Source organism: Ahaetulla prasina, chromosome 4 (genome assembly GCF_028640845.1).
Source record: "Ahaetulla prasina isolate Xishuangbanna chromosome 4, ASM2864084v1, whole genome shotgun sequence".
Taxonomy (NCBI): Eukaryota; Metazoa; Chordata; class Lepidosauria; order Squamata; family Colubridae; genus Ahaetulla; species Ahaetulla prasina.
In genome coordinates this window covers 58,450,446-58,472,607 of record NC_080542.1, presented here as the reverse complement: position 1 = coordinate 58,472,607, position 22,162 = coordinate 58,450,446, and the positions used below count along the sequence as shown (strand labels likewise).

Sequence of the window (22,162 nt, the reverse complement as noted above, 5' to 3'; positions counted from 1 at the left end):
ACAAATGGATACATTGTATCCCATTTGAAGGAAAACAGAACCCCATGAATGTAGCAAGGAGGGGCTTCTGCACTTCAGACTAACGCAAATACTGCGGAAGGCACTACAAGAAGCAGCAACAGCAAATGTACATGACGAAGGCATGTAAAGGCAAGTGTAGGTGTGCTTTCCTCCAGCACTAAGGCTCTAGCCATCGTCACTGCCATGACAGGGCGACAGCTCTTACCTCCATCTGCCGCAACAGGGCAACAGGAAGCCACAGCAGAGGGATGAAAGAGTCGCATGTAGCTCTGGAGCTGTGGATTGCCAACACCCAGTGTACACCAAATATTTGCCAAGCAGTTTAACAACATACTGCAAGAAGGTGAGATTGAGGAGTGGCTAACATCTGGCAAAAGCTACCTGATAATGAAAGATCCAGCAAAGTGGATAGCACCAGGCATCTACTGGCCAATTACCTGATTACCAACAGTTTTCTGATGAAAAATGGGCTACAGGACGCATCTCTGTTGGCTGAGCAATTAGGATCAGCAGCTGTAGAATTACTGGAAATAGCAATAGCACTTAGACTTACTGTATTTTTCACACTATAAGACGCTCTTCCCCCAGCAAAAAAATGTGGGTGGAAATGTCTGTGCATCTTATAGAGCAAATATTGTGGCAGGGGGAGTGGGATTGGTATGTCATTAAAACAAAGAAAAAAGCTAATGGCAGGTAATGCTGAATAGCCAATTTCCTCATGTAAAGGATCTCTTGCTAACAACCTGTCCTGCTCTATTTTGAGAGCTATGTCAAACACTTTCTGCGGGTCTGTAGCTCTAATTCTTAACAGTCCTGTGGTATAAAAAGCACGTTGGTATAGACAATTCTGAATTCTGGCTTTTTCAAAAAGAGATAATCTGATCAAGAAGAATGTGGTAGTCAGAAAATTGATGGAAAAATGATGTATGAGCAGAAATAGAGCCAAGAAAGTCTTAGGTTTGAGGGGAATATGAAATAGTTTATTAGTTGTGTACAAACAGACACTGACCATATTTCATAAATATTTTAATTTAGATCCTACACAGAGCAGAGGATTGGATGATGACTTAAAAGTCTTTTCCCGTTACCATTCTATGGTTCTTTCATGTAGACTCTGAGGAAATGAGAACACTTTTTATTTTAACATCTGAATATGACACTTTGTAGGGTGATTGCTGACTCTAGTAAGAAACAAAATGTGGGATATAAATTTGACTAATATATAAAATACATACAAATTAACATTTAGTATTAAATTAAAATGCATTGTATTAAATAATTAACATTTTGATTCTGATTCTTAAAGGTTATCCTTTTCCGACTGCTCCTCCAGTAGATCCATTTGCAAAAATTCGAGCGGATGATTGTGGAAAAACAAAAGGATGCTTTAGGTCAGTATGATACAATGAAAATTTGTTAATTGTTTCTTTTTTAAGTAAAACCAATCTGACCTATGAAAAAGGTCACGCTATAAATTGTTTCAATAAATATATCCTATTAGCAATAACTTATTGTAACTCTGAGTACATATGAAGTTTCCCAGTTGTGAAATTCATTTGTTTAGACAACTGATATAGAGTTCTGCATAGATTAAAAAAAAAAAAACTTCCTAAAAACAGAACACTTTGCACTATATTTTGATACCAAAAAACTTGAAATTTTGAGTGTTTTTCCATAGGAAACTATAGGAACAAGACCCTTGCTAGCTTGATGTATGTCCTAAATTCACAAAGATTGAGTAATTTTTAAAAATGTACATAAAAATAAACAATTTTTGTTAATGTCTATCTACAGAACTATAGTACTTAGCTCAGCAAAGAAGCAACAGCAGTGGGGTCATTTCAGTAGAGCCTATAAACTACAAAATATCGGCAATTGTGGGTTGTTAAAGCTTCTTCCCTGTTTCCCTTTGGCAAACTGACTGTAATGTTCAACCAACAAATAAAGTAACATTGTGTTTAAATTGACAGTTGAGAACTCACCATCATAGGAACAGTATCTGTAAAGCCCACGCACAGCTTATATTTTGACTTGTATAACCTGGCTTAAAAAGAACACCGCATCCATTTTTGGTCACCATGATACAAAAAAGATGTTGAGACTAAAAAAGAGTGCAGAGAAGGACAACAAAGATGATAAGGGGCTAAATCATATGATGAATGGTTGTAGGAACTGGATATATCTAATCTAATGAAGAGAAAGATTAAGAGTGACATGATAATAATTTTCCAATATTTGAAGGACTGTCACAGAGAAGAGGGGATTATTCTCCAAAGCACCTGAGGGCAAGATAAGAAGTAACTGATGGAAAATTAATAAAGAGAGATCCAACCTAAAATTAAGGCAAAATTTCCTGACAGCAAGAACAATTAATCAGCTTGCCTCCAGAAACTGAAACTGTGGGTACTCCATCACTGGAGATTTAAAAAAAAAAAAAAAATCGAACAGCCATTTGTCCAGAATGGTATGGGATCTTCTGCTTGGGCAGGGACCCTCAATTTTTTTCTTTTCAATTCTGTTATTCTGTGTTCATCCGAAGACATGGAGAATTCAGAGTTCCTGATAATACATAATTTTAAAACAATGTCAGTGACAGTAGAGGTGGAACTGTTTTATGGATAAATGTATGGTACACAGAAAAACAACATGGAATAAAACTCCTGCTTTTGGCCCCATTTTGGAACAATGCTTCATTGGAAGCATTGTCTTGTCCTGAAATTGAAATACTGAAAATGGCCATGTTAAGCTCAAAATATGTTTTGTATATCCTTACTTAAATGGTCTAGAATTAATAATTACTTCTTCTCACTTGAGTCTGACTTGAAAGCTTGCTCTGTAAATCTTATTGTTTCCTGTCATCTTACTGAAATGGCTTTTTTCAATCAAATCATTATAAAACTAAATTTGATTGCAAACTATAGTTGTCTTGATCTCTGTTGTTTACTTTTAAGCCAATAATCATCTATATTATTTTGGCATGTGTTTAAACTTAATTTTCTTTTCACTGTTTTCTCTTTATTCTTCTTTATCTATAGTCTGAATATTAAATGTTACCATGTTTTATCTTGAGTGGGACATTCTCTGTCAAAAATCAGGCAATATCTAATAGTTTTTATAAAGAACATTATTAAGGATCTGCGAGATCAACATCTTAATGTTGTTCTTTACAAAAATTTTCATAATACAAAATTTAAGTAAAAATTTGGGACATGGAGCAGCTGTAGCTAATGATAACTAGGATTATCATACCTGAGCTGCAAATTTTCCAAGAAATACTAGGTGACAATAGAGATATTTATGTATTTCTTTCTATCTAGTCATTATTTGGATTATTGCAACCCCAGAGATGATAAATTTTATGAAAGAAGATATTGCGTATATAATTACTGATCTCTCTATAGTATAATCAAACCAATTAATTAGGCATACTCTAACAAGGAAAAAAACTGCTTTAGATTCATGACTTTAGAGTACATGTGTATGCTATAGGTACACTTACAGTCTTTTTACACAAATATAATAATATACTGCCAGGATGGCAGCTATCCCTCATCTTGTGTAGATGGAATATACTGAAACTCTTTTATTATCTCCTTTATTAAAACTATGCTCCTTATATATGCAGGAACTTTAAACAGTCCTTGACCAGAGATGGGATTCAAATCCCAGCGCTACTGGTTCGCTATCGGTAGTGCATGCGCTCGCTTTGCGAGTGCACAGACCTTCTTGTGCATGCACAGAGCATCTCCCAAACGGGCCAACCAGTAGAAACCCACACCTGTCCTTAACCATTTAAGAGATTACATCAGGTAGTACGCAAAGTCATATAAACATGAGATATGTATAATATAAATCACATGGTATATCATATATTACACCAACTGGAGCTCACAAAAGGAAACTAATGACTGAGGAAAAGTTGGTATGCTTCAGTACATGAATACATAGCTAATATTTCTGCCTGGAACCCTAACAATTACTTCACCTTGGAACTTCAGGCACCAACCTCTCCTAGACTCCAACAACTGCGGGACAGTGGGATATGCCTCATGCAGGTAAGGAAGGGAAGGGGTGGAAATATGTGGCAATGTGTAAGTGCTATGTTTACATTTTTCATTTTCTTATTGTTGTGATCATTTTTGTCTAATACTCTTTTATTTCCTAATAATGTTCTCCATGCATTGGGGAGGAACTCAGTTCTACAAGCAGGAAGACCTTAGTTGGAAAAACAAGTGGGTCTACATAATCTACAGCAATCCAGTATTCCTGAACATGTTTCTTGGACCACAGGCTGAATGCACTCAGTGGAATCTTTAGTTGTGGCACAAAGTATTTTACTACAGTCTTCAAGGAAGAAAGAGTATGTATATTCACAATTACTATACTATTCTCCTTATTCTATAAAATAAACCATTTGGCACTCAAAATATTTCACTTTCCAAACAAGCATTGGTGCAATTAAATTCCTGGTACTGCCTCCAGCTTGATACCTTATCAATATCTCCTTTTCTTTTCCACAGGTGCCATTTTGCACAAGATTGATTCCATACAACATTCCATCAGGAATAGAAAAATGACGGGGAACTGTGACCAGGATGCTTCCAGCTATTTTTTTAAATTAATTATTTTGTTAAACCGTTTGCTCCAGGGAAACTTGGGTACTTTGAAAACCTCATCACGGATATTTATCCTATAGTTAAGCTATTTATACCATAGGACTTGTGCTACAGAAGAGAATTGTGCTCTTTGTCAACCCAATCATTCAGAATATTTAGTGAAGTGACTGATTGATGATTCAATTTGTGCTTTCCCTTTCAGAATATTTGCCATTTTGGATGCTGCTCTCTAGAGACTGACACTACTTTATTTATTGTGCTCAATAGTGATTTGAAGGAGCTTGAGTCAGATGGCCATAGGAAGGGAGTTGTTTAGAAGGCAGAAATGTTTTGGGTTCAGGGGCTTTTTGTGGGGGATTACTGTTGACTTCTGGAGATTGGGGTTTTTGTGGGGGATTACAGTTGACTTCTGGAGATTGGTGGAGAAGTCCCTGAAGTTTTTTTGGCATGATTTCAAAAGTGGCAGTTCCCTTGACTGCTTCTCAGGATTAGAGAAAGTCTGTCTCAAGACCACTCAGCTGACTTCATGCCTAATATGGATCAGAATTCATCTTCTTTTGGTTTCTAGCTTATGTGTTAATTAACACACCAAGTTGGGTCTTTCAGACAATCATGGATTCACTTGATTATAGTGAATATAATCACTTGATTATATTCACTTAATTATAGTGGCTGCTATTGGTGTATATGAAATAGTTTGATGAGGATGGGTAGAAGGATCCTTGCTAAGATTCTGTAGGTATGATGGATTAACCTAAACAAAGTTTTGTTCTGGTTTGTCATCTTTTCTAGGTGAAAAGACTAGAATAAATGGGTGGGTGTTCCTTCTGATAGGCTCAAATATGAATAGATTTGTGTTATTCCTATTTTACATAAAATAATCTTGCTGGGTTTAGTTAAATCCCATAGCCAGTTCTACTGGTTAAAACACCGTACCAGGAAGTGGGAGATTATGAGTTCTAGTTTTGTCATAGTCATGAAAGCCAGCTGGATGACCTTGGGCCAGTCATTCTCTCTCAGCCCAATTACCTCACAGATTTGTTTAAGGAAAATAGGAGGAAGAAGATATGTTAGCCGCCTTATTTGTGAGGTAGAATACAAACATATAAATAAATAAATAATTTAGTTTAGCATTTTATTTCCCTCAGTGAACAACTAGATGCAACCGCAATGCTTTCAAATAGGAGACAGAGACTCCACTTGATACTACTGTTTCTCTTCAGTTAGTTTTTGGGGCCAATGTTATCAAAAAATATTTATATTTATTAAATTTATTGGCCTCCCATTTTACCACAAGTTAACTCTGAATGGTTTACAATATTAAAAGAATAAAATTACACAAAGCCTATACATAATACAAACAACATACAATAAATATAAAAGTCAACCTTATCTAAAAAATGGAGTGGGAGGGAGTAGGATGAACAGGAGGGGAGGGGAGACCTGTTATTACTCTGTCAACCATCTCCAATGTGAAGACCCCACCCCCCATTGGAACCTCAATCCAACTGGCAGAGCCATGTCTTAAACTTTTGCGAAAGGTCAGGAAGGTTAGAGCCAACCTCGTTCAAAGGGCAGGAACAATGGCAGAGAAGGCTCTTTTCCTGGACCCCACCTACTGGAATACCCTAGCCTAGCTAATAGGGCCTGCAGCATGCCTCCTCTGCCAGCATGGGTGGAGTAGCCAATCCCACTGGGATAAAACAGTCCCTCAAATAATTTGGAACCATGTCATTAAGGGCTTTAAAGAAGATTACCAACATCCTGAATAGCATCCAGAAGCAAACTGGCAGCCAGTGCAACTCGTGGAGCAGTGGTACTATATGGGTCATTCTTGGAATTCCTGAAACTGTCTATGACACTACATCTGCATTAGCTGTAGCTTCTGAATGCTCCTCAAGAGTAACCCAGTGTAGAGCATGTTTCAATAATCCAAATGCAAGATGACTAGCACTGGCATTAACTGAAAATCTTGGAATTAGACACATTTGTATGAAATCTAGGTGCTTTATTAGAATAGAATAGAATAGAATAGAATAGAATAGAATAGAATAGAATAGAATAGAATAGAATTTTTTATTGGCCAAGTGTGATTGGACACACAAGGAATTTGTCTTGGTGCATATGCTCTCAGTGTATATAAAAGAAAAGATACGTTCATCAAGGTACAACATTTACAACACAATTGATGGTCAATATATCAATATAAATCATAAGGATTGACAGCAACAAGTTATAGTCATACAGTCATAAATGGAAAGAGATTGGTGATGGGAACTATGGGAAGATTAATAGTAGTGCAGATTCGGTAAATAGTTTGACAGTGTTGATAGAATTATTTGTTTAGCAGAGTGATGGCCTTCGGGAAAAAACTGTTCTTGTGTCTAGTTGTTCTGGTGTGCAGTGCTCTATAGCGTCGTTTTGAGGGTAGGAGTTGAAACAGTTTATGTCCAGGATGCGAGGGATCTGTAAATATTTTCACGGCCCTCTTCTTGATTCGTGCAGTATACAGGTCCTCAATGGAAGGCAGGTTTATTACAGCTGAAAATTATAGACTGCACAATTTTTGTACAGATTACATCCCAATACCAGTACAGTGAATGACTCTTTATAATGGACTGTGACAAAATGCAAACACATGTCAAAAGTAGACAACCAAATAACCCACATGTTCATTACATATATAACAGTATATTTCATAACAGAAGATAGCAATAGAAGTGTGAGACATGGCTGTCTAAAATAGCATGCTATCTGGTTGCTATTTCAAATGTCACATTTATTTAACATTAACTTAGCATTGGTCAAACCTATGAGTCAATGTTTGTATAACTGATGTTGCCATGCCACAAAAGTGTTGCCATGCTGAGAATAATAGCGTCATACAGTATCTGCCAAAAATAAGGCAGTATAAAATTTACCTATTGATTAAAAAAAGGGCAATAAAGACAAAGTAGATGTCACAACTAAATGCCACATAAGACACAACATACTTTTCTGACTTCTCTTATTCCCCCTTCCAGCTGGACAAAAATTTCTACATACAAACATACCTACCACTCAACGTTGACCATTCAACGTTGCAACAGGGTTGACCAGTACTTACGACTGGTCTTCCAAGTTCCAACCATTGCAGTGTGCTCCCACGTCACATGATCATGATTCAGATGTTTGGTAACTGGCTCACACTTGCAATTGTTGCAGCATTCAATGTCATATGATTGTAATTTGCAACCTTCCCTTGGCCTCCTTGAACTTTCATAGATCCATCCTCATTTTCTCTCAGCTTAGTCTTCTTCCATTAACCATCACCCTCCTTCCCTCACCCTTCCTGTGCTTTCACTAACCCACATCCTCCTCCTTTTGATCTCCCTGTGTTTGCACAGCATTGCAGAACCCCGCCCCACAACTCACATACTGTCTGTGCCAGGCCTCCAAGGGCCTTGCCTAGCCTCCTTTCCTGGAACTCTCACTGCTTCCTACTTAAATCATGTCTCCTGAAGTTATGCCAGCAACTGGATCTGCCTGGATTAGTGTCGCTAAGCAATGCAATGACATGGTATTGCTTTATGACTGCATCATTTAGCAACTGCAATCCCAGTCCCAATTGCTGTCGTTATCTAAGGAGAACATGGTAAGAAATGTGAATGCTCGGTATTACTTCATAGTTGCAGGTTTTCTCAGGTAATTGATGGGCTTGGAAAGATTAACTTTCCAAACAGTTAATGCTGAGAATGAACTCAAACACCATTGTTATTCATTCATATTACTCAAAGTAAAAAAAAAAAATGGGGAAAATTATACTACTTAATTTTCTCTTTTAAAAGGCTGCGAAAAACAAATGTTAATTGTTAACTCTTCCGTTAAAGCAGAAAATAGGCAGTCAATGCTATTGCAGAAGCTCCCAAGAAACCGTGGACCCAAGAAACTACAGACATCAATATCTGGGGAAATCCTGGAAGCAATAATCAAGATTCATGAGCACCTAAAAACAATCAAGGCAATTACTAGAAGTGTGCATGGGTTTGCTGAAAATAAACCTTACTGCATTCTTTGACAAACTCTCTAAATTTTTATTTATTTATTTATTTATTTATTTGTCAAGAACATATTAGGTAATTTATATAAGTATAAGCATGAATTGACTAAATAAAATAGGTACAAATAGAGGAAAAATTAGGACAGGGATGGTAGGCATGCTGGTGTGCTTATGCACACCCCTTACAGACTTCTTAGGAATGGGGTGAGGTCAATAGTAGACAGTCTTAGGTTAAAATTTTGGGGGTTTGGGAATGAAACCAATATAATAAAATATAATAAAATAAATATAATATAATAATAATTAATAATAATATATATAATATAATTAATTAATTAGTGAATTAGGGAAACGTGGATATAATACATCTGGATTTTAGTAAGACATTTGACAAAGTAGATCACAGCCTACTTCTTGGTAAGGTAGAATAATGTGGGATAGACAGTATCACCATCAGATAGATTTACAGTTGCTTAACCAAGTGCACTTAGCATGTAGTACTCAATGGAGCTGCATCTACATGAAGGAATGCATACACTGGAATACCTCAGAGTTCTGTCATGGGCCCACTGCTCTTCAACTTCTTCATAAATGAAATGAGGGATAAAGGGGGAGCTCATCAATTTTTCACATGACATAAAGTTAAGGGGGAATTGCAAACACTTTGTAAGATAAATTCAAGATTCAGAAGATCTTGACAAACTTGACCTTATCCAATAAGATGGAGTTCAGTGATAAGAAAAGATTTTACACATAGTGTAAGGTCCTGCATTTAGATGGGGGAAAAAATGCATAGGTATAGAATAGACAGTACCTGGCTAAACATAATAACAGTGGATCTAGGTGTCTTGGCCCACCATTTAAGTATGAGCCAGCAGTATGCTACATCTACCAAAAAACAACAACAAACCCAATACACTCCTAAGACTGCCAAGAAAGGGAAAGCATTAAGATTATGAGAAGTGATAGTATCACTTTATATTTGAGCATTGGGTCCTATCCAACAAATTGCAATTCAGTAATGAGAAAAGGTTTTACAGTTGGACTAGAAGACTTCCAAGGTCCCTTCCAGCCCTATGACTCTGTGATTGTTCAATTGTCAACTATATATACAAAGTACTGACAAATGCTGAGTTCAACCAGTTCGGCTCATAGACTAGTAGGAAGAAAAAAGGCAAGGCTGCTTGTAACAGTCTTTTCAAAACATTCAAAACATTCAAAGCAAAGAAATACACTTTGATAACTATTGTTGCCCAAATTTCCAGAAATAAGAAGAGATGAAAATGAAATGTATTCCAACCTGCAGTATTCCATGAAAATATTTTGTACAGTGCTTTTAGTTGCCTATTTTAATGTCGAGCTAAGGGATCAAAAATTGATATTCCCTTAGTGAAAAAAACAAACGTTGTTTCAAACAAATTAACACATGCTTAAGGGCCCATTGCCTATTAGGAACATCAGGAATCATCAACTTCATCAACATGGAAAATAGTTGTCTTATGAGTTCTAGCCCCTAGGTTTAAATTAAGGGCTTATTAGATAATCTATTGGGAGTTATAATTGTGTGTGTGTGTGTATAAGGAGAAAAATATTCTGACATATCATGAAACCATAATTAGAATTCACAGCAAGAGCAAAGAAAGCGCTCTGGAAAAATCAGGGTTGGGTCATTATGATTAAGTATTCTCCTTATTGTTATCCTTAAGCCTTAAGGTTTTCAAGAATTGCACATCAAATAACAACAATAAGGATTCAGCCTTCAGAGTATTTTTGTGTAACAACTTCAAAATGATATTTTAGCACATCAATATTTTTACTTTGTGCTGCTAGTTAAAAAGGTACTGTTCATAATGTAAATGAAGTGAGTCTCTGAGGTCTTCCAGATGATATTTGAGAACTAATCACTACCTTTATTGGAACAACCGAAAAGAATGGAGAAACAGAAGACAATTTGTTGTATCGATTGTTCTAATAGACTACTATAGGATTTTAGTTTTCTAGCTCTGATTCCAGCACAAATTGTGATTCCAATACCTCATTGTTTTTCAGTATTCAAATAGAATTTAATATGCCCGGTATGCTTTATGTTTTCTTACCAGTTTGTAGAAATCATATAGACTGAGCACATTTTGTCACATTTTTATTTTCTTCCCACACTCAGAGCTGGGGATTCATTCATAAGTTAATGGATCAAGAACTGATACTGTATGTAAATTAGTAAAAAAAACCACTAAAAATTATAACAAATAATTTAATAAACCCTTAAATAAATGAGGAGAAAGTTAGCAGTACACTAACCTCAGTGGTGGGATTCAAATAATTTAACAACCGGTTCTCTGCCCTAATGATTTCTTCCAACCACCAGTTCATCAAACTCCTCAGAAAGTTAATAACCAGTTCACCCGAAATGGTGCTAACTGGCTGAATCCCACCACTGACTAACCTTGAAATAACTACCAATTTAATGTTGTTTAACTGCAAATACAGATATAGTTCAAGAGGAAAGTTCTTTGAATGGTTTCCATTTCCTTTATCACATGTAGGTATGGTAAACCTGGATGCACTGCAGATACATGCGACTATTTTCTCAGTTACCGCAGAATAGGAGCGGACATAGAGTTTGAACTGAGTGCTGAAGCTGATGGCTGGGTAGCTGTAGGATTTTCCTCAGATAAGAAAATGGTAAGAATGTGTTTTTTGCTGAAATAATTGCTGCTTTTTCTTGGAGAAAAAGTATTCAAATTATTATTTGAATAAAAATAATGACAAAATGTAGCAATTTGATATACATAGCATTTTGCACAATTCTAATGATGGGACAGAATGACAGAAATGTGATAACCAATTAAGGGTGATAAACAATTTTAAGTAAATATTGTTTGTCTAAAAAACAACTTATCCACCTTCTCCAATGGTCCTACTAGCAGCATAGAGATCAACTCTTATCATTCCCCAAGTCTCTGATAGTCTCTAGGCTTGTTGGTATCACCATCCAATTCCAAGTTAGCTCTCCAATCCTATCCCCACCAGCCTTTTTATTCATTGTCTTACAGCTGTTATTGCCACTGTCATCCTTGCCATTTTAAACCTCTATTTTCCTGACCAGAATAGGACCATGTTTTGCTGCTTCACTATATCTTGCCAACATTTTGGCTTGGTTCAGCATCAGTGATGGGTCTCAACTTTTTTTACTACGAGTTCTGTGGGTCTGGTTTGGTGTGGGCATGGTGTGGCTTAGTGGGTGTGGCTTGGTGGGCATTGCAGGGGAAGGATACTGTAAAAAGTCCATTCCTACTCCACTCCAAGGGGGAACTGCAAAATCCACATCTCCCCCTGATCAGCTGGGACTCAGAAAGCAGAGAATAGATGGGAGCAGGGCCAGTCAGAATTTTTACTACAGGTTCTTCTAACTACTTAAAATTTCTGCTACCAGTTCTCCAGAACTGGTCAGAATCTGCTGAAACCCACCTCTGCTCAGCATCTCTTGCCTCCAAATTTCACCCTTGGAAAATATTTTGGTGTTGCTGCCTCTGGTGATACAAATGCAAAAATAAATGCAAATACCATTGGCTTGAGTCAGCATCTCTGACCTCTGAATTACAGGTGGAAGCCTGGACTCAGTATTCCCTGGCTTTTCCTTTCTCCTTTTCCCCAGCTCTGGGCCTCAGCTCCATGATTCCAGCCCCAGCTCCAATGTCTAGCTGGTGGCCAGTCCTTGCTGAGTTCTCCTACTCATTTTGGTGTCAACCAGCATCAGGCCACAGTTTCAGCCACCAGCCTTGCCATTGGGTAGATAAACAAAGAGGATAGAGGCAAGGGATAAAGATAAAGGGATAGGAATGGAATATGGAGTGCAGTGAATCAACAGGGGTCCTTCTCCCTTCCTAAATGAAAATTTATCAATAAGGAGAGTATGATCAGTAATGTTTTGGTCAATTTTAACAACCAGCTCTGCTGGCTCCATATCCATAGCCACACTTGCTTCCATACAGCTGATCAGTGCACTATGTGTTGTTGCTTAGCTCTGCTCTCAGCTGGCTTGCAAAATTACAGAAAATTTAATAACTATCTCTTGTTAGCCAGAATAAGCCTGTTCCAGCCCCCTTCTCTTTTTTTGTGACCTTTATGCTACTAGTTGAGGAAATAAATTGTGCCTATTGATAGCAATATGATTTGAACCTACTTTGATTACTGTATACATTGTTTGATTCATGAAAGTCAGAAAGAACAAGGCTTGACATTCCAGAAAAAAAGAAGAAAAAGGTGGGCTTAATATCATAAGCTCTTAGAAATTGTTCAGATAAGAAGCACCAGTCATGTTTACTGATATTATCTTTATTTGTAAGGTTACAAATCAGTAGTCCTCACTCAATGACCATTCAACAACTATTCAAAATTATTATGACATTGGAAAAATGATAATTATGATTGGTTCTCAAAGTTATAGCCATTGCAGTACCCCACATTATATGATCAAAATTCAGGAAGCTTATCCCCATTTTCAACCACAACGTGCACTTTAATTTCTCCCACCTGCCTATCTCTTCCCATCTCTGCCCTTCTGGCGGCTCTGCATCCTGCTACCACCTATCCCTGCCATCTATGCTTTGCTATTTTCTTGCTCCCGCTGCCGATAAGGCATGTCAGCTAAGGCATCTGTTGACTCTTTGTGAAGCCTTTGCAAACCTTTCACGATGCCCACACGCAAACCTTTTGGTTGTCCTGCACATCACTGCCTACACCATCAACAGTTACCTCTGCTATCCCCCACTGCTCTCAACTGAACTTTGCCATCGTCTTCCTCCCTTGAAATGACCAACGGCTGCCTTGCCCAGATGCACCCCAGCAGCAGCATGAGGAACAAGATAGTCAGGATCAGCTGGAGGCAGTGCAGGGCAGCCAAAAGGCAGAGATGGCAGAAAAAGTAGGTAGGTTGAAGGACTTGAATGAAGGCGAGTGCAGCAGGCCAGGACAAGCATGATATTCTCTCAGACCACCATAATATCTCAGCAATTTGACCCTTATCTCATTCCCCAATATTGAGATCACTTATGCCAAGATTACCTATCTTCATATTTCAGTAGACATTTTCAAGTGAAATTCTTAGTTCATTTTTCAATTTAGGGTGGAGATGATGTTATGGCCTGTGTTCATGATGATAATGGAAGAGTCAGAATACATCACTTCTACAATGTTGGTCAGTGGGCAAAAGAGATCCAAAGAAACCCTGCCAGAGATGAAGAAGGTATTTTTGAAAATAACCGTGTCACATGTCGATTTAAGCGCCCAGTGAAGGTTCCCAGGGATGAAACTATCGTAGATCTCCATCTAAGTTGGTACTATTTATTTGCTTGGGGCCCAGCAATTCAGGGTAAGTTCATTTTTTGTTTGGTTGGTTATCCTCCTCCTAGAGAAAATCTATGTGGTCTTTAAACATTAGCAATTGACATTTAATTGATAGCAATAGCACTTAGACTTCTATACCGCTTCACAGTGCTTTTACAGCTTTCTCTAAGTGGTTTACAGGGTCAGCATATTGCCCCAAACAATCTGGCTCTTCATTTTACCAACCTCAGAAGGATGAAAGGCTGAGTCAACCATGAGCCACTCCGAATCAAACTCCTGGAGTGAGCTGTGAGTTAGCCTGCAGCACTGCAATCTACCCACTGGACCACCACTGCTGTTAATTGATGGTCAATCAAACCAATCAACTGATTCTTTACTGTATTATTACAAAAGACACAGTAGAGATTACATTAAACTATACAGGGGGCTTGCATGGTTAAAGTTTGGCATGATTATCTACTGTGTTCTATCTTATGAGAGGAAACACCGGAATAAAATTGTTAATATATAGTCATAGTAAAACAACCAAAAAAATCTGATCTAAGGCTGGATATACAAGTTGTGCCAAACTAAAATGTAACTTTCTTGGTATTGACATATAATTGCATTATCATATCACCATATCATATCATATCATATCATATCATATCATATCATATCATATCATACCATGTCATATATCATACTGTACTATGTTATGCTATGCTATTCTACAAATTAAAATGTAATGTAATGTTAAATATAATATTATAATATAATAAATACAATATAATATAATATAATATAATACAATACAATACAACACAACACAATACAATACAATACAATATTCAGTAACAGGTAGTTGGATAGAGGCTAACGTAGCATTGATTTCAAAAGACGACCATAATAAAACACACATTAATCTTCATGAATAAAGTCTTCCAAAATTACTTTCATCCTATCAGGATGCAGTGGAACACTGGGTGAACTTGTCGGATAGTCTTATGCAATTTTACTTCTATAGTTACAGGGTTACAGGGTTGAAGTGGGGAATGACAATGGGGAATGGGCCAATATACTGGAGACCCAATTTTTTTTCAAAGGTAGTATGGACTGCAAGTACTTTGTAGAGTACCTTGTAGAGAAGAAACTTCATTTCCTACTTGAAATCCAGCTTGTGGTTGGATATTTTTTTGGGTCTGTGTATTTTTTTATTTTTTTATTTTTTTTTGTGGCTTTCCCTAGCTTCCTCCAGCATTTTGCAAATGATTGGTCAAGTATTTTGTAGGGATGGCATACAGTCGGCGATGGGAGGTCTGCCGTGGGAGTTTTGGCATAGCCATGAAATCTTGTCCAGTCGCCAAATGGCAGTGTGAATCAAGTGTGAATCCAGTGCCAGAGTGCATGACATTGTTATAGGCCACCTCTGCGAAAGGGAGGATATTGGACCAATTGTCTTGTTGATTGTTGACATAGTAATGGAGATATTGTTCCATGACTCGATTCATATGTTCACAGCCTCCATTTCTTTGAGGATGCCCTTGGGACCTTCCCAATAATTTTAAGAATCCACACCAAAAACTGGATGTAAATTATATGCCTCTGTCAGAGATGATCCTCTCGGTGGCATCATGGAGTCAGTGGATATGTTGCACAAAGAGTTTAGCTAAGGTCTGTGCCGAGGGAATTTTCTGACATGGCAATAAGTGTATTTGCTTGGAAAAAATGTCGATATTACCTGAACTATTGCCCATATGATGGAATTACCTGAACTGTTGGGTAATTCTACAATGAAGTCCATGGAGATTTCCTCCTGGGGGGAAGTAGAGCTAGTCACCAGTTGTAGGAGACCATGGTGCTTTTGGGCTGCGTTCACATAGGGCAGCTTTCTATATCCTTTTACATGCTTGGCCACCAAAATTGACATCTTATTAAATGTAGGGTTTTCATTCAATCAGAATAGAACTGGAAGGGACATTGGAGGTCTTCCATACAATCCCCTGCTCTAGCAGGAGATCCTATATGATTTCAGATAGGTGGTGGTCCATTCTTTTCTTAAAAACTTAAAAAGTAATAAACATCTACAACTTCTAAAGGCATGTAGTTAGGAAGTTTCTCCTTAATTCCAAGTCACTTCTCTCCTTGAATAGTTTCCATCCATTGTTTCTTTTGTTATCGTCTGGTGGTGCTTTTTGGCAACCCTTCAAACTGGAATATTGCTATCATGTCACCTCTAGTCCTTCTTTTCTCTTCCCAATTCCAACAACTGTTCTTCATATATTTTTGTCTCTAGTCTCTAATTATCTTAGTTGGTCTTTGCACTTTTTCCAAAGGGTCAACATCAGTGGTGGGTTTCAACCGGTGTTACCACTGGTTCACTTTGGACACGCGCTTGCTGGCTACTAGTTATAACTATTTGATTCTAGATGTTCACAGTTCTGTTTTTTTATTATTTTTTCCAGAATCTTCCCAGGTATGGATGTTAAACTGTTTGATTTGTAGTTTCCTGGTTCTGCCCCCCCCCCTTTTTTTTTTTGAAGATGAGAACCATACCAGCTCTTTTCCAGTCCTCTGATAGTTCCCCACTGCTCCAGGATTTTTGAAAGATATGGTACAATGGTTCTGACCTAGCATCCATCAGCTCCTTCAAAACTCTGGGTTGTAATCTGTCAGGTCCCGGTGATTTATATTTGTCAAAACCAGATAGGGGTTCTCTTACAATTTTCTTGATTATTTTAATTTTGATTTCTAGTCTGTCTTTTACAGTTATGTTTTTGATAAGTTGGGCTACAGTTTCATTTTGCATGAAACTGAGGCAAATAATGAGCTTTGCTTTCTCTCAACTGCCTATTACTTCCTTGCCATCTTCTCTCTTTAGTGGACCAACTGTTTCTTTGACTTTTTTGTTAAGGCTAAATTCTTGTCAATGAAAGCCCTGTGTTCCTCTAACTGTCTGGTGTCATCAAGTAAAGTGGGCTTCAGTAATATGACCCTGGGTAACATCTCTATTGTATAGTCCATGTGTTGGGGGGTGGAACACATCCACCTCTTGTTTGCTAAACACATCCTCCTAGGCAGGGGTGAAATTCAGCAGGTTCTGACAGGTTCTGGAGAACCAGTAGCAGAAATATTGAGCAGTTCGGAGAACTGGTAGTGGAAATTTTGAGTAGTTCAGAGAACTGGCAAATACCACCTCTGGCTGACCTCAGAGTGGGGTGGGAATGGAGATTTTGCAATATTCTTCCTCCAGGAGTAGGGAGGGAATGGGGATTTTGCAATATCCTTCCTCCAGGAGTGGGGAGGGAATGGGGATTTTGCAATATCCTTCCCCTGCCATGCCTACCAAGCCACACCACACCCACCAAGCCACGCCCACAGAACCAGTAATAAAAAAATTGGATTTCACCACTGCTCCCAGGGGTGGGCTGCTGGGGGTTCGCAGGGGCTCGGGAGAACCTCTAGTAATATTCTGTGCAGTTCAGAGAACTCCCAAATCCCACTCCTGGCCTGTCCCCCCACCTCTCCCCCCGCCATGCAGCCCATTTTGGATATAGGTAAGTGCAGGGCGTGCACGGAGGCTTGGGGAAGGCGAAAAATAGGCTTCTGGGGGCCTCCAGAGCCTGGGGAGGCCATTTTTGCCTTCCTGGAGGCTCAAGTAAAGCCTCTGGAGGTCAGGGAGGGCAATAATGCCCCCCCCACTGTGATACAGGAGGCTGACTAGGCCACACCCACCATGTCCATGCCCACCCAGCAATCGGGCAACCCTTGCTAAAAATTTTGAAGCCCATCCCTGCATCCTCCAGTCTCTAGTATTTGCTAGGAATAGCTAATTGAGGCAATTACGGTAGCTAATGGTCCAAAGCTGTATGTTCTTCTTTTGCTCTCTTAACAAGTGGCACATGGATACATTGTTTCACTTTCTCTGCGGTCCAGGGGTAAATCTACTTACCTTTCCTACCAGTTCAGAAGTGCATGCACTGCACGCATTACATGCAATTTTGGACCCACTGTGCATGTGCAAAGCCTTCTGCGCATGCTCAGAAGGTAAAAAACAGTTTACTTCCTGGTTAAAACCAGAAAGTAACAATGTCTGGGAGGGTGGGTGGAGCCTCATACTACGCCACTACCGGTTCTCTGAACCACTCACCGCCGCTACCGGTTCGCCTGAACTGGTGTGAACCGGTAGCATTTATTTATTTATTTATTTATTTGATCATATTTATATACCGCCCTATCTCCCGAAGGACTCAGGGCGGTTTACAGGCACTTAAAAAACACATAAATACAATATAAAAAACAATTAAAAAACTTATTCTAAAAGCCCAATAATTTAAAAATATAGAAATAAAACCCAATTTAAAACCATAAATTTAAAATCTAACTCAGTCCTGCGCAATTAAATAAGTATGTTTTAAGCTCGCGGCGGAAGGTCCGAAGGTCCGGAAGCTGACGAAGTCCGGGGGGTAGTTCGTTCCAGAGGGTGGGAGCCCCCACAGAGAAGGCCCTTCCCCTGGGCGTCGCCAGACGACATTGCCTCGCTGACGGCACCCTGAGGAGTCCCTCTCTATGAGAGCACACGGGTCGGTGAGAGGTATTCGGTAGCAGTAGGCGGTCCCGTAAATAACCCGGCCCTGGTTATTTCACCCCTGGTGGTTTCCCACCCAAAGAGTTTCCGGCAGATTTCTAGTCTATGGAGGGGTTCCACTTTAGCAGTCACGCCAGTATAGATACCATTGGGTGATCCATGCCCAGAGTCATGATAAATCAAATAGCCTCTTCATGAATCCCCATCTTTACTTCTATCAGCTCAGTCATAAATATTGCTTCCCCCCCCCATTCCCACTAGTAAGCCATCTAGCTGCATGAAAGTTATTGGAGCTTTTAGCTCCTGAAATTGCAGGCCATTAGCATGTCCTTGCACTTTGGTTCTACTTGGATCATTACTGGGATTATGTGCCACTTATCATTGGGTCGACATCTCTGCTGTCATGGTCCCGATCCACTTGTGGGCCTCTGATTGGAGTTCCCTCACCAATGCTGGATGATGGGTGTGAACTCTATGATCTCCATTCTTCTCAGGGCTCCCTCTCTGCCTTTAAGCATTGCTTTTGCCTTCTCAGGCACTTCTCAAGCCAAGGTGAGGGGCAATTAATGGCTTGGTGGGCCTCTTTACTGCACTGGGGAACATCTTTGCTGCATTGCCCTTCCCAAGCCACCGCGTCATTATATCTCCATTGTCCAGTCATATTTAGAGAAAATGTTTTGGTAAACATTCCCTGTTGTGGTTGATAGATGGATAAGTGCTGCATTCCATTCCTGGGACCATGGCAATGGATGTCTCAGGATGGCATGACTATTGCTTTTCTTTTCCCATCTCTTGCTTGCAGATTCCCCGTCTGATTCCCCCATGAGTTCCCCTCTCCCTGTAAGATATGGCAGACTGGCATCTAAGCAAAGAATAGAAGTGAGAAAAAAATGGACTGTTTATTCCTTGAGAAGAAGAAAATGTTTTGTGTCTCAACCAAGAAGTTTCATGTTGTGATTTATTATCATCCATCTGTCTGTCTGCTGTCTATCATCTATCTATCTATCTATCTATCTATCTATCTATCTATCTATCTATCTATCTATCTATCATCCATCTATTTAGCCCTCAATTTACGACCATTTGTTTAATGACCATTCAAAGTTACATCACCAAAAAAAAAAAGCAATTTATGACCATTTTTCACACCTATGACTTTTGCCGCATCCCCAGGGTCATATGATCAAACTTCAGACATTTGTCAACTGCCATGTATTTATGAGAACTGCAACTTTCTGATAAGGAAAGTCAATGGGGAAGCCAGATTCACTTAACAAACATGTTATTAGCTTGATAATAACAATGATTCACTTAAACAACTGTGATAAGAAAGGTTGTAAAGTGGGCAAGCTTCACAACAACTATCTTGTTTAGCAACAGAATTTTGTGCTCAATTATATAAATGATTAGGGTTGTAAATTGAGGACTATCTGTATTGCGATATTGATCTTAATGAAAAACCAAGGCAGTTTAAGTGGATACAGGTATTTAGGCAGTTAGAGGTTGAGTTCCAACCACTTAAGTGTTCAACAAGGTAATAAGTAGAAGAGCAATTTCCCTGCTCAATGTAAATGCATACATGATCACTGAAAAAAACCACAGTTACAAGTAAGTAGTCTGTAGTTAGCAGCTGCAATTATTATTTTCTTTTAAAAAAAAATATTTTTAGCATTATGAAATACAAAAGAAAAATGATCTATATTGGATAGCAACAGTTGAATAACAAAAAGATAAACAACTAAATATAAACAAGACTTAAATACAAACATTCTCAGAAAACATTCTCCCCCTCCCTTTCATTTATTTCCTTAACCTCTAACCTCAAGATACTTAAATTTTACATTATATATTAAAGATTATTGCTAGCATCAATTTAAATCCTTTCATTCATTATTCTTATTGGTTCCATAACTTTGTTCCTAAAAGCATATTCCAAATATTCTAAATTTGCCATGCAATACAATTTATAGTTTACTACTTATGGCTGAGAAACTTGAAAACTCTGAAAAAGGCAGATAGGAGAAGGGTGGATGCCTTTGAACTGTGGTCTTGGGGAGTATTATGCATTCCATGGACTGCAAAAATAACAAAGAAGTTCTAGACCAGGGGTGTCAAAGTGGCGGGCGGCGGGCCAGATGAATCACACGGAGGTCACAGCCCCCCAACTCCACAAAGGCAAAAAATATCATGGTATATCATGTGATGTCACATGATGCAATTGAATTTCACACCTGTGTTCTAGACCAGTGGACCCCAACCTTTCTGGCTCTGCGGACCAGCAGCACGGGCGGCGGGGGTCAGAGGCAATGGTCTCGTGCAAGCACCTGCCACTTGTACACTTGTGCTTTGTACACTTGCGTGCTCACCCTCCATTTGCATGGCCTAGTTCCCAATGAGCCACGACCTGCTTCCAGGTCACAGAGTGGGGGTTGGGGACCTCTGTCTAGACAAAACCTCATTCAAATTATTACTTGAAGTCAATATCACCAAACAGAGGTTGTCATATATTGGTCACATCACGAGAGCCGACTCATTCAAAAAGTCAATCATACTGAGAGTAATCAGTGGAAAAAAGAGAAGGGTCTGCCCTGGTACCCACTGGCTGAACACTTTAAAGGATGACACAGGGATGACCATGGCAGATCTAAAGGAGGCAGGGTGAGACTAAGGGGCATAGAGAGTGCTGATCCATAGAGTGACTGGGGGTTGGACATAACTGAATGGCTCACAAGGATGATAATATATAGTATATATAGGAACCATTCTTGTTTAAATTTGGCTTGATTTCTATTATGGATGTAATCTCTCACTCTTTCCATTGCTACATATTCTTCAATTTTGGTATCCCAGTATCCCAGTATCGTATTGTCAGCAAAGTTCCTCCTTTCCAATGTCAAATTTATTTTTGCAGCTTTTAGCATATCTTTTAATAAATTGTTATATTTTTCATTTATACTTCCTGGAATTATGCCTAATTATACCTATGTGTAGTTCCAATTCAAATTTTTTTAATGATTTTATTAATATATTGAAGAATTTCTTTTTAACACTTTTAAGGATTTTTTTCAATATATATATAAAAAACCACCACACATGGTAAACAGTTCCTTCTTTTTTATGGCATTTCCAATATTCATTGTTAATATGATTTCTCTTATATTTTCTTTTGTTTAACCTATTTTAGGTTCTATAACTCGGCATGATATAGATTCTCCACCGGTTTCGGAGCATGTGGTCAGTATTTACAAGTATGAAGATATTTTTATGCCTTCAGCTGCCTATCAGACTTTTTCTTCTCCTTTTTGTTTGTTACTTATTGTTGCCTTGACATTCTATTTATTGATGGGAACTCCATGACATCTCGTATATTATTATGACAGATTGAAATTATTTGTCAGACAATGTCGCTTAAAATTCTACTCTTTTCTATTGGAGTTTATATTAGAGAACAATTTAATCATTCAGATGGTGAACAATAAACCTGAGCCATAAATACGTGCCAAATAATTCCAAGATTTGAAAATCAATACAGCAAGTGGATACTTCTTACTGGATACTTCTGATATATATTTA

General features: G+C 38.4%; 1 protein-coding gene across 1 annotated transcript in view; it reads left to right on the top strand.

The window, feature by feature from the left end:
• The window catches only part of FRRS1L (ferric chelate reductase 1 like), a 32,756-nt gene extending 10,902 nt beyond the window's left edge, over positions 1-21,854 (top strand). The window contains exons 2-7 of the mRNA XM_058180851.1: positions 1,328-1,412; positions 4,020-4,076; positions 11,220-11,358; positions 13,801-14,047; positions 19,392-19,468; positions 21,774-21,854. Of these exons, the coding sequence (XP_058036834.1) occupies positions 1,328-1,412; positions 4,020-4,076; positions 11,220-11,358; positions 13,801-14,047; positions 19,392-19,468; positions 21,774-21,782 (614 nt within the window). The 3' untranslated portion in view covers positions 21,783-21,854. The remainder of the gene's footprint in view (positions 1-1,327; positions 1,413-4,019; positions 4,077-11,219; positions 11,359-13,800; positions 14,048-19,391; positions 19,469-21,773) is intronic.
• Positions 21,855-22,162: the final 308 nt, after the last annotated feature.